At 48.9% G+C, this 14,107-nt stretch overlaps 1 protein-coding gene across 1 annotated transcript in view; it reads right to left on the bottom strand.

Moving 5' to 3' along the window:
- Positions 1-3,507: 3,507 nt before the first annotated feature.
- The window catches only part of LOC139395378 (GDNF family receptor alpha-4-like), an 85,172-nt gene continuing 74,572 nt past the window's right edge, over positions 3,508-14,107 (bottom strand). The window contains exons 6-7 of the mRNA XM_071142946.1: positions 4,219-4,328; positions 3,508-3,809 (exon numbers count right to left, since the gene is read on the bottom strand). Of these exons, the coding sequence (XP_070999047.1) occupies positions 3,508-3,809; positions 4,219-4,328 (412 nt within the window). The remainder of the gene's footprint in view (positions 3,810-4,218; positions 4,329-14,107) is intronic.

The following is a 14,107-nucleotide window of genomic DNA, read 5'->3' as shown; positions in this document are numbered from 1 at the left end:
TAGCCAGCAGGAAGTATATTGTGCAGTCAACCTTTCTGCATGTGTTTAAGTTGCCTCTCAAACCCGTGGATTCACTTTAATCAAAGCACCCTTTGTTTTATCACAGGAGACAGTTGTATTACAAATCACTGTATTCTTTACCAAAAGGTTGGCTGGACCTCTTTAAAGTCACGTAGATAACATCTCTTTTTGTTTACAAAGCCCTGCTCCAAGACCTTCCGATTTACATGAAATCACTGTTAAGATTTAAAATGACAAGTTATCAAACCTGTTCACAGGGTTGGTTAACTATTCAGACTCCTTTGGTAAGTAGGCCTTTAGTTGTCTTGCTCCACATGCTTGGAATGATCTACACAATACATTGAAAATAGATGCATTCGTGTCCCTGGGGGCATCTACAGCTGCATTCGTGTCCCTGGGGGCATCTACAGCTGCATTCATATCCCTGGGGGCATCTACAGCTGCATTCATGTCCCTGGGGGCATCTACAGCTGCATTCGTGTCCCTGGGGGCATCTACAGCTGCATTCGTATCCCTGGGGGCATCTACAGCTGCATTCATATCCCTGGGCGCATCTACAGCTGCATTCATATCCCTGGGGGCATCTACAGCTGTATTCATATCCCTGGGGGCATCTACAGCTGCATTCATATCCCTGGGGGCATCTACAGCTGCATTCATATCCCTGGGGGCATCTACAGCTGCATTCATATCCCTGGGGGCATCTACAGCTGTATTCATATCCCTGGGGGCATCTACAGCTGCATTCATATCCCTGGGGGCATCTACAGCTGCATTCATATCCCTGGGGGCATCTACAGCTGCATTCATATCCCGGGGGGCATCTACAGCTGCATTCATATCCCTGGGGGCATCTACAGCTGCATTCATATCCCTGGGGGCATCTACAGCTGCATTCATATCCCTGGGGGCATCTAGAGCATTTACAAGATCATTAACAACTGTTGTGGTTGATTGGTTGGATTTTTATAATGTGTTTGTTGTTGTTGACTGTGTTTTGTGTACAGTCGTGACCAAAAGTTTTGAGAATGACACAAATATTAATTTCCACAAAGTTTGCTGCTTCAGTGTCTTCAGTTATTTTTGTCAGATGTTGCTATGGAATAATGAAGTATAATTACAAGCATTTCATAAGTGTTAAAGGCTTTTATTGACAATTACATGAAGTTGATGCAAAGAGTCAATATTTGCAGTATATATTCTTTTTCAAGACCTCTGCAATCCGCCCTGGCATGCTGTCAATTAACTTGTGGGCCACATCCTGACTGATGGCAGCCCATTCTTGTATAATCAATGTTTGGAGTTTGTCAGAATGTGTGGGTTTTTGTTTGTCCACCCGCCTCTTGAGGATTGACCACAAGTTCTCAATGGAATTAAGGTCTGGGGAGTTTCCTGGCCATGGACCCAAAATATAGATGTTTTGTTCCCCGAGCCACTTAGTTATCACTTTTGCCTTATGGCAAAGTGCTCCATCATGCTGGAAAAGGCATTGTACATCACCAAACTGTTCCTGGATGGTTGGGAGAAGTTGCTCTCAGAGGATATGTTGGTACCATTCTTTATTTATGGCTGTATTCTTAGGCAAAATTGTGAGTGAGCCCACTCCCTTGGCTGAGAAGCAACCCCACACATGAATGGTCTCAGGATGCTTTACTGTTGTTGGCATGACAGAGGACTGATGGTAGCGCTCACCTTGTCTTCTCCGGACAAGCTTTTTTCCGGATGCCCCAAACAATCGGAAAGGGGATTCATCAGAGAAAATGACTTTACCCCAGTCCTCAGCAGTCCAATCCCTGTACCTTTTGCAGAATATCAGTCTGTCCCTGATGTTTTTCCTGGAGAGAAATGGCTTCTTTGCTGCCCTTCTTGATACCAGGCCATCCTCCAAAAGTCTTCGCTTCACTGTGCGTGCAGATGCACTCACACCTGCCTGCTGCCATTCCTGAGCAAGCGCTGTACTGGTGGTGTCCCGAACTCGCAGCTAAATCAACTTTAGGAGACGGTCCTGGCGCTTGCTAGACTTTCTTGGGCGCCCTGAAGCATTCTTCACAACAAAAGAACCGCTCTCCTTGAAGTTCTTGATGATCCGATAAATGGTTGATTTAGGTGCAATCTTACTGGCAGCAATATCCTTGCCTGTGAAGCCTTTTTTGTGCAAAGCAATGATGACGGCACGTGTTTCCTTGCAGGTAACTATGGTTGACAGAGGAAGAACAATGATTCTAAGCACCAGCCTCCTTTTGAAGCTTCCAGTCTGTTATTCGAACTCAATCAGCATGACAGAATGATCTCCAGCCTTGTCCTCATCAACACTCACACCTGTGTTAACGAGAGAATCACTGACATGATGTCAGCTGGTCCTTTTGTGGCAAGGCTGAAATGCAGTGGAAATGCTTTTTTTGGGGGGGATTCAGGTCATTTGCATCTCAAAGAGGAACTGTTCAATTAATTGCAATTCATCTGATCACTCTTCATAATATTCTGGAGTACATGCAATCATCATACAAACTGAGGCAGCAGACTTTGTGAAAATGTATATTTCTGTCATTCTCAAAACTTTGGCCACGACTGTATATTGTGTATATTTATTTATTTATTTATTTATTTATTTATGTTTGTTGATATTTGTTTTGTTTTATATTTTATGTGTTTTATTAAATTGTACATGGCTCCTTCATAAAAGAGACACACTGGTCTCAATGGTGACCCCCTGATTACATAAAGGTAAATAGAAAATGAATTAGGCTATTGTTTCACCAAGACTTATTATAAATCATTTATACTGTACTCTTCTTTGGGATAGGGGGCAGCATTTTCACTTTTGGATTAAAAGCATGCCCAGAGTAAACTGCTTCCTACTCAGTCCCAGATGCTAATATATGCATATTATTATTAGTATTGGATAGAAAACACTGAAGTTTCTAAAACTGTTTGAATGATGTCTGTGAGTATAACAGAACTCATATGGCAGGCAGAAACCTGAGAAAAAATCCAAACAGGGAGTGGGAAATCTGAGGTTTGTAGTTTTTGAACTCAGTCCCTATCGAATACACAGTGGGATATGGGTCATGTTGCACTTCCCAAGGCTTCCACTAGATGTCAACTGTCTTTAGAACGTTGTTTCAGGCTTCTACTGTGAAGGGGGAGCTACTATAAAGGATGGGAGCTATTTGAGTCAGTGGTCTGGCAGAGTGCCTTGGGCTTGTGACGCACTGTCACAAGCCCAAGCTCTCGTTCCATTGCTTTTCTACAGACAATGTAATTCTCTGGTTGGAACATTATTGAACATTTATGATAAAAACATCCTAAAGATTGATTCTATACTTAGTTTAACAAGTTTCTACGACCTGTGACATAACATTTAGACTTTTCGTCCGACTTTCGGACGCGTTATTTGTAACTTATTTTGTACATAATGTTTCTGCCACCGTATCTTAGGGCAAAAAAGAGCTTCTGGATATCAGGACAGCGATCACTCACCTCGGATTAGACAAAGATTTTTTCTTCAAAAATGTTCTTCAGACACCCGACAAGGTCGAAATCCCCATCATTGGCAAGAGAAAGAGACACAGGTATAGAGGACACAGGGTGGGGTGTCTCGTGAGAAAGAGACACGGGTATAGAGGACACCGGGCGGGGTGCCTCGTGAGAAAGAGACACGGGTATAGAGGACACAGGGCGGGGTGCCTCGTGAGAAAGAGACACGGGTATAGAGGACACAGGGCGGGGTGCCTCGTGAGAAAGAGACACGGGTATAGAGGACACAGGGCGGGGTGCCTCGGGGTGCACTGCCTCGTGAGAAAGAGACACGGGTATAGAGGACACAGGGCGGGGTGCCTCGGTATAGAGGACACAGGGCGCGGTGCCTCGTAAGGATCCGCCGACAGGGAAATCTGCCCTTACCATCAATATTACTTGCCAACGTACAATCATTGACAATAAATTAGATGAAGTACGAAGTGCCCCACCCCCACGGTGCCCCATGAGGCCAGTGTGCTAGGACTACTTTACCCATGAAGCCAGTGTGTTAGGACTACTTTACCCATGAGGCCAGAGTGTTAGGACTACTTTTCCCATGAGGCCAGTGTGCTAGGACTACTTTACCCATGAGGACAGTGTGTTAGGTCTACTTTACCCATGAGGCCAGTGTGTTAGGTCTACTTTACCCATGAAGCCAGTGTGTTAGGACTACTTTACCCATGAGGCCAGTGTAGGACAGGAGGCAGGCTGCGTAGTTGTCCTGTTTGCAGCCGCTGGCAAAGTGTTCTGAGGGCTGACAGTCGTACTGGAACTGGGCCCAGCGGGACCTGGGTGGGGGACACAAGACAACAACCATCATTCTCTATCTCCCCTTCCTCCCCTGTCTCCTCTTCCTCCTCTGACTGCCAGTCTGACAGAAGTAAGTTAAAAGCCTAAGGGACTGAGACTGGGTATCTACTGGGCTGATGTATGGAACAGTACTGAGATGAGCCATAGCAAGGATCATTTGTTTGATTTAGAATTTGGCCTCACTGCTATTATCATGACAGAAACGCATTGAATAACATATTCATCTCTAAACAGATGGACATAGTGTGTAGCTGTTACATGCACCTCTGGGAAGAGGGAACGCAACTCCCTGCTACAACTCAACTTCCCGTGGAGGTAAAGAGGTATGGGACTGTAGGTGGAGGTATAGAGGAATGGGATTGTAGGTGGAGGTAGAGAGGTATGGGATTATAGGTGGAAGTAAAAAGGTATGGGATTGTAGGTGGAGGTAAAGAGGTATGGGACTATAGGTAGAGGTAGAGAGGTATGGGACTGTAGGTGGAGGTAAAGAGGTATGTGACTGTAGGCGGAGGTAAAGAGGTATGTGACTGTAGGTGGAGGTAAAGAGGTATGTAACTGTAGGTGGAGGTATAGAGGTATGGGATTGTAGGTGGAGGTAAAGAGGTATGGGACTATAGGTAGAGGTAGAGAGGTATGGGACTGTAGGTGGAGGTAAAGAGGTATGTGACTGTAGGCGGAGGTAAAGAGGTATGTGACTGTAGGTGGAGGTAAAGAGGTATGTGACTGTAGGTGGAGGTTAAGAGGTATGGGACTGTAGGTGGAGGTAAAGAGGTATGGGATTATAGGTGGAAGTAAAAATGTATGGGATTGTAGGTGGAGGTATGTGACTGTAGGTGGAGGTATAGAGGTATGTGACTGTAGGTAGAGGTAAAGAGGTATGTGACTGTAGGTGGAGGTAAAGAGGTATGTGACTGTAGGTGGAGGTATAGAGGTATGTGACTGTAGGTGGAGGAAAAGAGGTATGGGATTGTAGGTGGAGGTATAGAGGTATGGGATTGTAGGTGGAGGTAAAGAGGTATGGGACTGTAGGTGGCGGTGAAGAGGTATGGGACTGTAGGTGGAGGTATGTGACTGTAGGTTGAGGTATGGGACTGTAGGTGGAGGTATAGAGGTATGGGACTGTAGGTGGAGGTATGGGACTGTAGGTGGAGGTAAAGAGGCATGGGACTGTAGGTGGAGGTAAAGAGGTATGGGACTGTAGGTGGAGGTAAAGAGGTATGTAACTGTAGGTGGAGGTAAAGAGGTATGGGACTGTAGGTGGAGGTAAAGAGGTATGTGACTAAGTGGAGGTATGGGACTGTAGGTGGAGGTAGAGATGTATGGGACTGTAGGTGGAGGTAAAGAGGTATGTGACTGTAGGTGGAGGTAAAGAGGTTTGGGACTGTAGGTGGAGGTAAAGAGGTATGTGACTAAGTGGAGGTATGGGACTGTAGGTGGAGGTAGAGATGTATGGGACTGTAGGTGGCGGTGAAGAGGTATGTGACTGCAGGTGGAGGTATGTGACTGTAGGTTGAGGTATGGGACTGTAGGTGGAGGTATGGGACTGTAGGTGGAGGTATGGGACTGTAGGTTGAGGTATGGGACTGTAGGTGGAGGTATGGGACTGTAGGTGGAGGTATGGGACTGTAGGTGGAGGTAAAGAGGCATGGGACTGTAGGTGGAGATATGGGACTGTAGGTGGAGGTATAGAGTTATGGGACTGTAGGTGGAGGTAAAGAGGTATGTGACTGTAGGTGGAGGTAAAGAGGTATGTGACTGTAGGTGGAGGTAAAGAGGTATGTGACTGTAGGTGGAGGTAGAGAGGTATGTGACTGTAGGTGGAGGTAAAGAGGTATGAGACTGTAGGTGGAGGTAAAGAGGTATGTGACTGTAGGTGGAGGTATAGAGGTATGCGACTGTAGGTGGAGGTAGAGAGGTATGTGACTGTAGGTGGAGGTAGAGAGGTATGTGACTGTAGGTGGAGGTAAAGATATATGGGACTGTAGGTGGAGGTAAAGAGGCATGGGACTGTAGGTGGAGGTGTGGAGGTATAGAGGTATGTGACTAAGTGGAGGTAGAGATGTATGGGACTGTAGGTGGAGGTAAAGAGGTTTGGGACTATAGGTGGAGGTAAAGACGTTTGGGACTGTAGGTGGAGGTAAAGAGGTTTGGGAGTGTAGGTGGAGGTAAAGAGGTATGGGACTGTAGGTGGAGGTAAAGAGGTTTGTGGCTGTAGGTGGAGGTATGTGACTGTAGGTGGAGGTAAAGAGGTTTGGGAGTGTAGGTGGAGGTAAAGAGGTATGTGACTGTAGGTGGAGGTAAAGAGGTATGTGACTGTAGGTGGAGGTAAAGAGGTATGTGACTGTAGGTGGAGGTAAAGAGGTATGTGACTGTAGGTGGAGGTAAAGAGGTATGTGACTGTAGGTGGAGGTAAAGAGGTATGTGACTGTAGGTGGAGGTAAAGAGGTATGTGACTGTAGGTGGAGGTAAAGAGGTATGTGACTGTAGGTGGAGGTAAAGAGGTATGTGACTGTAGGTGGAGGTAAAGAGGTATGTGACTGTAGGTGGAGGTATAGAGGTATGTGACTGTAGGTAGAGGTAAAGAGGTATGTGACTGTAGGTGGAGGTATAGAGGTATGTGACTGTAGGTGGAGGTAAAGAGGTATGTGACTGTAGGTGGAGGTAAAGAGGTATGTGACTGTAGGTCTGAGTAAAGATGACAAAAGGCAGAGAATTTACCGTTTACAGGGAATTTATTCCATCACACGTACATTTTTGGGAAAAGGGGCTGGACGGAACCAAAGAAAATAAAGTAAATATCAAAGCCCCCTTTCCTACCTTACCTGCCTACCCACTACTTACCTAACTAGCACCACCTGGTGCCCTAACCAAAATACAGGGGGTGGTCCGCCCAGGTCTTACCTAGTGTGCCTAGACAGTGAATATACTACGGGTATATGTATGCCCGCAGGCCTCTTTCCTAAGCACTCCCTAGGTGCCTTCCCCTTCCCCCATGGGAACAAATGAAACAGGATAATCCAAACGCAATTAAACAATTTCAAGAATCAAAAACACAGTTCTATTGTTCACAGATACCTCAGATCAGCAGCTACAAAAAATACACAACAAAACCTGTCTCTCAGCCACAACCAAGACATATCAAGCATCATCCTCATTTCCCTTTTCTGAGCAACAGAACACTGGTTCATATAGCTTCAGAAGGAGTTGGTAATTGAAGACAGCTGTTTCTGACGAGAGGGCGGGGTCAGCTCCAATCATCAATGGGGCTGACCAATCAGCTGCTTAGAGGAATCCAGGAAGCCACCCTGAAACACACAAGTACAAAATACACAAACCACAACAGAAACTGGGGAACAGAACAGTAGCTGTTATGACTCTGTAGGCAGCAGTTGGCAGATCGGCGGTGTCGACCTCAGACGAGTCCCGTGACGCCTGCCGGGGTTCGTGAGAGTCTCATCTTTACATAGAGGGGTCATATTAGTTTCTAACCATTCAGACTCTGAAGACGTTTTCGTGAGAAATCCAATTTTCGGGATGTCTCATGGTCTGACAAACACAGCTGTAGCTCTTTCAGCTTCCCCCGCATATTGAGATGCAGCCCTACCATCTTCTAAACCAGATTGAGATGCAGCCCTACCATCTTCTACCATCTTCTATCCCATATTGAGACACAGCCCTACCATCTTCTACCCCAGATTGAGATACAGCCCTACCATCTTCTAATCCAAATTGAGATGCAGCCCTACCATCTTCTATCCCAGATTGAGACGCAGCCCTACCATTTTCTACCCCAGATTGAGACACAGCCCTACCATCTTCTATCCCATATTGAGACGCAGCCCTACCATCTTCTATCCAGATTGAGAAGCAGCCCTACCCTCTCAACACCAGATTGAGACGCAGCCCTACCATCTTCCACCCCAAATTGAGACGCAGCCCTACCATCTTCTACTCCAGATTGAGACGCAGCACTACCATCTTCCCCTGCAGATTGAGATGCAGCCCTACCATCTTCCCCTGCAAATTGAGACACAGCCCTACCACCCCTACCATCTTCCCCTTACAGATTGAGACACAGCCCTACAACCCCTACCATCTTCCCCCTGCAGATTGAGATGCAGCCCTACCAACCCTACCATCTTCTACTCAGATTGAGACGCAGCCCTACCATCTTCTACTCCATATTGAGACACATCCCTACCATCTTCTACTTCAAATTGAGACGCAGCCCTACCATCTTCTACTCCAGATTGAGACGCAGCCCTACCATCTTCTACTCCAGATTGAGACGCTGCCCTACCATCTTCCCCCGCAGATTGAGATGCAGCCCTACCATCTTCTACTCCAGATTGAGACGCAGCCCTACCATCTTCTATCAACATTGAGACGCAGCCCTACCATCTTCTCCCCCAGTTTGAGTTGCAGCCCTACCACCCTATCATTTTCCCCCTGCAGATTAAGATGCTGCCCTTCCAGCCCTACCATCTTCCCCTGCAGATTGAGATGCAGCCCTACCAGCCCTACCATCTTCTACCCCAGTTTGAGTTGCAGCCCTACCATTTTCCCCCGCAGATTGAGATGCTGCCCTTCCAGCCCTCCCATCTTCTACCTCAAATTGAGACACAGCCCTACCATCTTCTACCCAAGATTGAGATGCAGCCCTACCATCTTCCCCTGCAGATTGAGAAGCAGCCCTACCAACTTCCCCTGCAGATTGAGACGCAGCCCTACCATCTTCTTTACCAGATTGAGACGCAGCCCTACCATCTTCTATCCAGATTCAGTCGCAGCCCTACCATCTTCCCCTGCAGATTGAGACGCTGCCCTACCATCTTCCCCGCAGATTGAGACGCAGCCCTACCATCTTCCCCTGCAGATTGAGACGCAAGCCTACCATCTTCCCCTGCAGATTGAGACGCAGCCCTACCATCTTCCCCTGCAGATTGAGACGCAGCCCGACCATCTTCCCCCTCAGATTGAGACACAGCCCTACCATCTTCTACCCCAGATTGAGACACAGCCCTCCCATCTTCTACCCCAAATTGAGACACAGCCCTACCATCTGTTACCCCAGATTGAGATGCAGCCCTACCATCTTCCCCTGCAGATTGAGACACATCAATACCATCTTCCTCCAGATTGAGACGCAGCCCGATCATCTTCCACCCCAGATTGAGACACAGCCCTACCATCTTCCACCCCATATTGAGACGCAGCCCTACCATCTTCTAACCAGATTGAGAAGCAGCCCTGCCGTCTCCACACCAGATTGAGACGCAGCCCTACCATCTTCCACCCCAAATTGAGACGCAGCACTACCATCTTCTACTCCAGATTGAGACGCAGCCCTACCATCTTCCCCCGCAGATTGAGACGCAGCCCTACCATCTTCTACCCCAGATTGAGACGCAGCCCTACCATCTTTTATCCAGATTGACACGCAGCCCTACAATCTTCCACCCCAAATTGAGACGCAGCCCTACCATCTTCTTATTCAGATTGAGACGCAGCCCTACCATCTTCTTATTCAGATTGAGACGCTGCCCTACCATCTTCCCCGCAGATTGAGACGCAGCCCTACCATCTTCCCCTGCAGATTGAGTCGCAGCCCGACCATCTTCCCCTGCATAATTGAGACGCAGCCCTACCATCTTCCCCTGCAGATTGAGATGCAGCCCTAACATCTTCCCCTGCAGATTGAGACGCAGCCCTACCATCTTCCCCTGCAGATTGAGAAGCAGCCCTACCAACTTCCTCTGCTGATTGAGACGCAGCCCTACCATCTTCTACCCCAGATTGAGACGCAGCCCTACCATCTTCTATCCAGATTGAGACGCAAGCCTACCATCTTCCCCTGCAGATTGAGACGCAGCCCTACCATCTTCCCATGCAGATTGAGACTCAGCCCGACCATCTTCCCCCTTCAGATTGAGACACAGCCCTACCATCTTCTACCCCAGATTGAGACACAGCCCTCCCATCTTCTACCCCAGATTGAGACACAGCCCTGACACCTTCTACCCCAGATTGAGATGCAGCCCTATCATCTTCCCCTGCAGATTGAGACACATCAATACCATCTCCTCCAGATTGAGACGCAGCCCTATCATCTTCCACCCCAGATTGAGACACAGCCCTACCATCTTCCACCCCATATTGAGACGCAGCCCTACCATCTTCTAACCAGATTGAGAAGCAGCCCTGTCCTCTCCACACCAGATTGAGACGCAGCCCTACCATCTTCCACCCCAAATTGAGACGCAGCCCTACCATCTTCTACTCCAGATTGAGACGCAGCCCTACCATCTTCCCCCGCAGATTGAGACGCAGCCCTACCATCTTCTACCCCAGATTGAGACGCAGCCCTACCATCTTTTATCCAGATTGACACACAGCCCTACCATCTTCCACCCCAGATTGAGAAGCAGCCCTACCATCTTCTTAATCAGATTGAGACGCAGCCCTACCATCTTCTATCCAGATTGAGACGCAGCCCTACCATCTTCCCCTCCATATTGAGACGCTGCCCTACCATCTTCCCTGCAGATTGAGACGCAGCCCTACCATCTTCCCCTGCAGATTGAGACGCAGCCCGACCATCTTCCCCTCATTATTGAGACGCAGCCCTACCATCTTCCCCTGCAGATTGAGACGCAGCCCTACCATCTTCCCCTGCAGATTGAGACGCAGCCCGATCATCTTCTACCCCAGATTGAGTTGCAGCCCTACCAGCCCTGCCATTATCCCCCACAGATTGAGATGCTGCCCTTCCAGCCCTACCATCTTCCCCTGCAGATTGAGACACAGCCCTCCCATCTTCTACCCCAGATTTAGACACAGCCCTACCACCTTCTACCCCAGATTGAGATGCAGCCCTACCATCTTCTACCCCATATTGAGACACAGCCCTACCATCTTCCCCTGCAGATTGAGTCACAGCCCTACCATCTTCTACTCCAGATTGAGATGCATCCCTATCATCTTCTACCCCAGTTTGAGTTGCAGCCCTACCCTATCTTCCCCTGCAGATTGAGATGCAGCCCTACCAGCCCTACCATCTTCTAACCCAGATTGAGAAGCAGCCCTACCATCTTCCCCTGCAGATTGAGAGGCAGCCCTACCATCTTCCCCTGCAGATTGAGACACAGCCCTACCATCTTCTACCCCAGATTGAGACACAGCCCTACCATCTTCTAACCCAGATTGAGATGCAGCCCTACCATCTTCCCTTGCAGATTGAGACGCAGCCCTACCATCATCCCCTGCAGATTGAGACGCTGCCCTACCAGCCCTACCATCTTACCCTGCAGTATGAGTTTCAGCCCTACCATCTTCTACCCCAGATTGAGAAGCAGCCCTACCATCTTCCCCTGCAGATTGAGACGCAGCCCTACCATCTTCCTCCAGATTGAGACGCAGCCCTACCATCTTCCCCTGCAGATTGAGACGCAGCCCTACCATCTTCCCCCCATAATTGAGACGCAGCCCTACCATCTTCCCCTTGCAGATTGAGACGCAGCCCTACCATCTTCCCCTGCAGATTGAGACGCAGCCCGACCATCTTCCCCCTTCAGATTGAGACGCATCCCTATCATCTTCTACCCCAGATTGAGTTGCAGCCCTACCAGCCCTGCCATTATCCCCCACAGATTGAGATGCTGCCCTTCCAGCCCTACCATCTTCCCCTGCAGATTGAGACACAGCCCTACCACCTTCTACCCCAGATTGAGATGCAGCCCTACCATCTTCTACCCCAGATTGAGACACAGCCCTACCATCTTCCCCTGCAGATTGCGTCACAGCCCTACCATCTTCTACTCCAGATTGAGACGCAGCCCTATCATCTTCTACCCAAGTTTGAGTTGCAGCCCTTCCAGCCCTACCATCTTCCCCTGCAGATTTAGATGCAGCCCTACCAGCCCTACCATCTTCTAACCCAGATTGAGAAGCAGCCCTACCATCTTCCCTAGCAGATTGAGACGCAGCCCTACCATCATCCCCTGCAGATTGAGACGCTGCCCAGCCCTACCATCTTACCCTGCAGTATGAGTTTCAGCCCTACCATCTTCTACCCCAGATTGAGAAACAGCCCTACCATCTTCACCTGCAGATTGAGATTCAGCCCTATCATCTTCTATCCCAGATTGAGATGCAGCCCTACCATCTTCCCCTGCAGATTGAGAAGCAGCCCTATCAACTTCCCCTGCAGATTGAGACACAGCCCTACCATCTTCCCCTGCAGATTGAGACACAGCCCTACAATCTTCCCCAGCATAATTGAGACACAGCCCTACCATCTTCTCCCCAGATTGAGACGCAGCCTACCATCTTCCCCTGCAGATTGAGTCACAGCCCTACCATCTTCCACACCAGATTGAGACGCAGCCCTACCATCTTCCCCCAGATTGAGACACAGCCCTACCATCTTCTACACCATATTGAGACACAGCCCTACCATCTTCTACCCCAGATTGAGACACAGCCCTACCATCTTCTACTCCAGATTGAGATGCAGCCCTACCATCTTCTATCCCAGATTGAGACGCAGCCCTACCATCTTCTACCCCAGATTGAGATGCAGCCCTACTATTTTCCCTGCAGAATGAGATGCAGCCCGTTCAGCCCTACCATCTTCCCCTTCATATTGAGATGCAGCCCTACCATCTTCCCCTGCAAATTGAGACATAGCCCTACCATCTTCCCCTTGCAGATTGAGACACAGCCCTACAACCCCTACCATCTTCCCCTGCAGATTGAGACACAGCCTTACCACCCCTACCATCTTCCACTGCAGATTGAGACGCAGCCCAACCAGCCCTACCATCTTCTACCCATGATTGAGACACAGCCCTACCATCTTCCACCCCAGATTGAGATGCAGCCTACCATCTTCCCCTGCAGATTGAGTCACAGCCCTACCATCTTCTATCCCATATTGAGACGCAGCCCTACCATCTTCTACCCAGAATGAGATGCAGCCCTGCCATACCATCTTCCCCTGCAGATTGAGATGCAGCCCTACCATCTTCCCCTGCAAATTGAGACACAGCCCTACCACCCCTACCATCTTCCCAATACAGATTGAGACACAGCCCTACAACCCCTACCATCTTCCCCCAGCAGATTGAGACACAGCCCTACCAACCCTACCATCTTCTACTCAGATTGAGACAAAGCCCTACCATCTTCTACTCCATATTGAGACACAGCCCTACCATCTTCTACTCCAAATTGAGACACAGCCCTACCATCTTCTACCTCAGATTGAGACGCAGCCCTACCATCTTCTACCCCAGATTGAGACGCAGCCCTGCCATCTTCTACTCCAGATTGAGACGCAGCCCTGCCATCTTCTACCCCTGCAGATTGAGATGCAGCCCTACCATCTTCTACTCCAGATTGAGACGCAGCCCTACCAACTTCTACCCCAGATTGAGACGCAGCCCTACCATTTTCTACACCAGATTGAGATGCAGCCCTACCAGCCTACCATTTTCCCCCGCATATTGAGATGCAGCCCTACCATTTTCCCCCGCAGTTTGAGATGCAGCCCTTCCAGCCCTACCATCTTCCCGTGCAGATTGAGATGCAGCCCTACCATTTTCCCACCCAGGTTGAGATGCAGCCCTACCATCTTCTACCCCAGATTGAGACACAGCCCTACCATCTTCTACTCCATATTGAGACGCAGCCCTACCATCTTCTATCCCAGATTGAGACGCAGCCCTACCATCTTCTACCTCAGATTGAGATGCAG

The sequence above is a fragment of the Oncorhynchus clarkii genome, unplaced genomic scaffold, assembly GCF_045791955.1.
Source record: "Oncorhynchus clarkii lewisi isolate Uvic-CL-2024 unplaced genomic scaffold, UVic_Ocla_1.0 unplaced_contig_2969_pilon_pilon, whole genome shotgun sequence".
Taxonomy (NCBI): domain Eukaryota; kingdom Metazoa; phylum Chordata; class Actinopteri; order Salmoniformes; family Salmonidae; genus Oncorhynchus; species Oncorhynchus clarkii.
The sequence above is the reverse complement of the archived record's forward strand: the minus strand, read 5'-3'. Positions and strand labels throughout refer to the sequence as shown.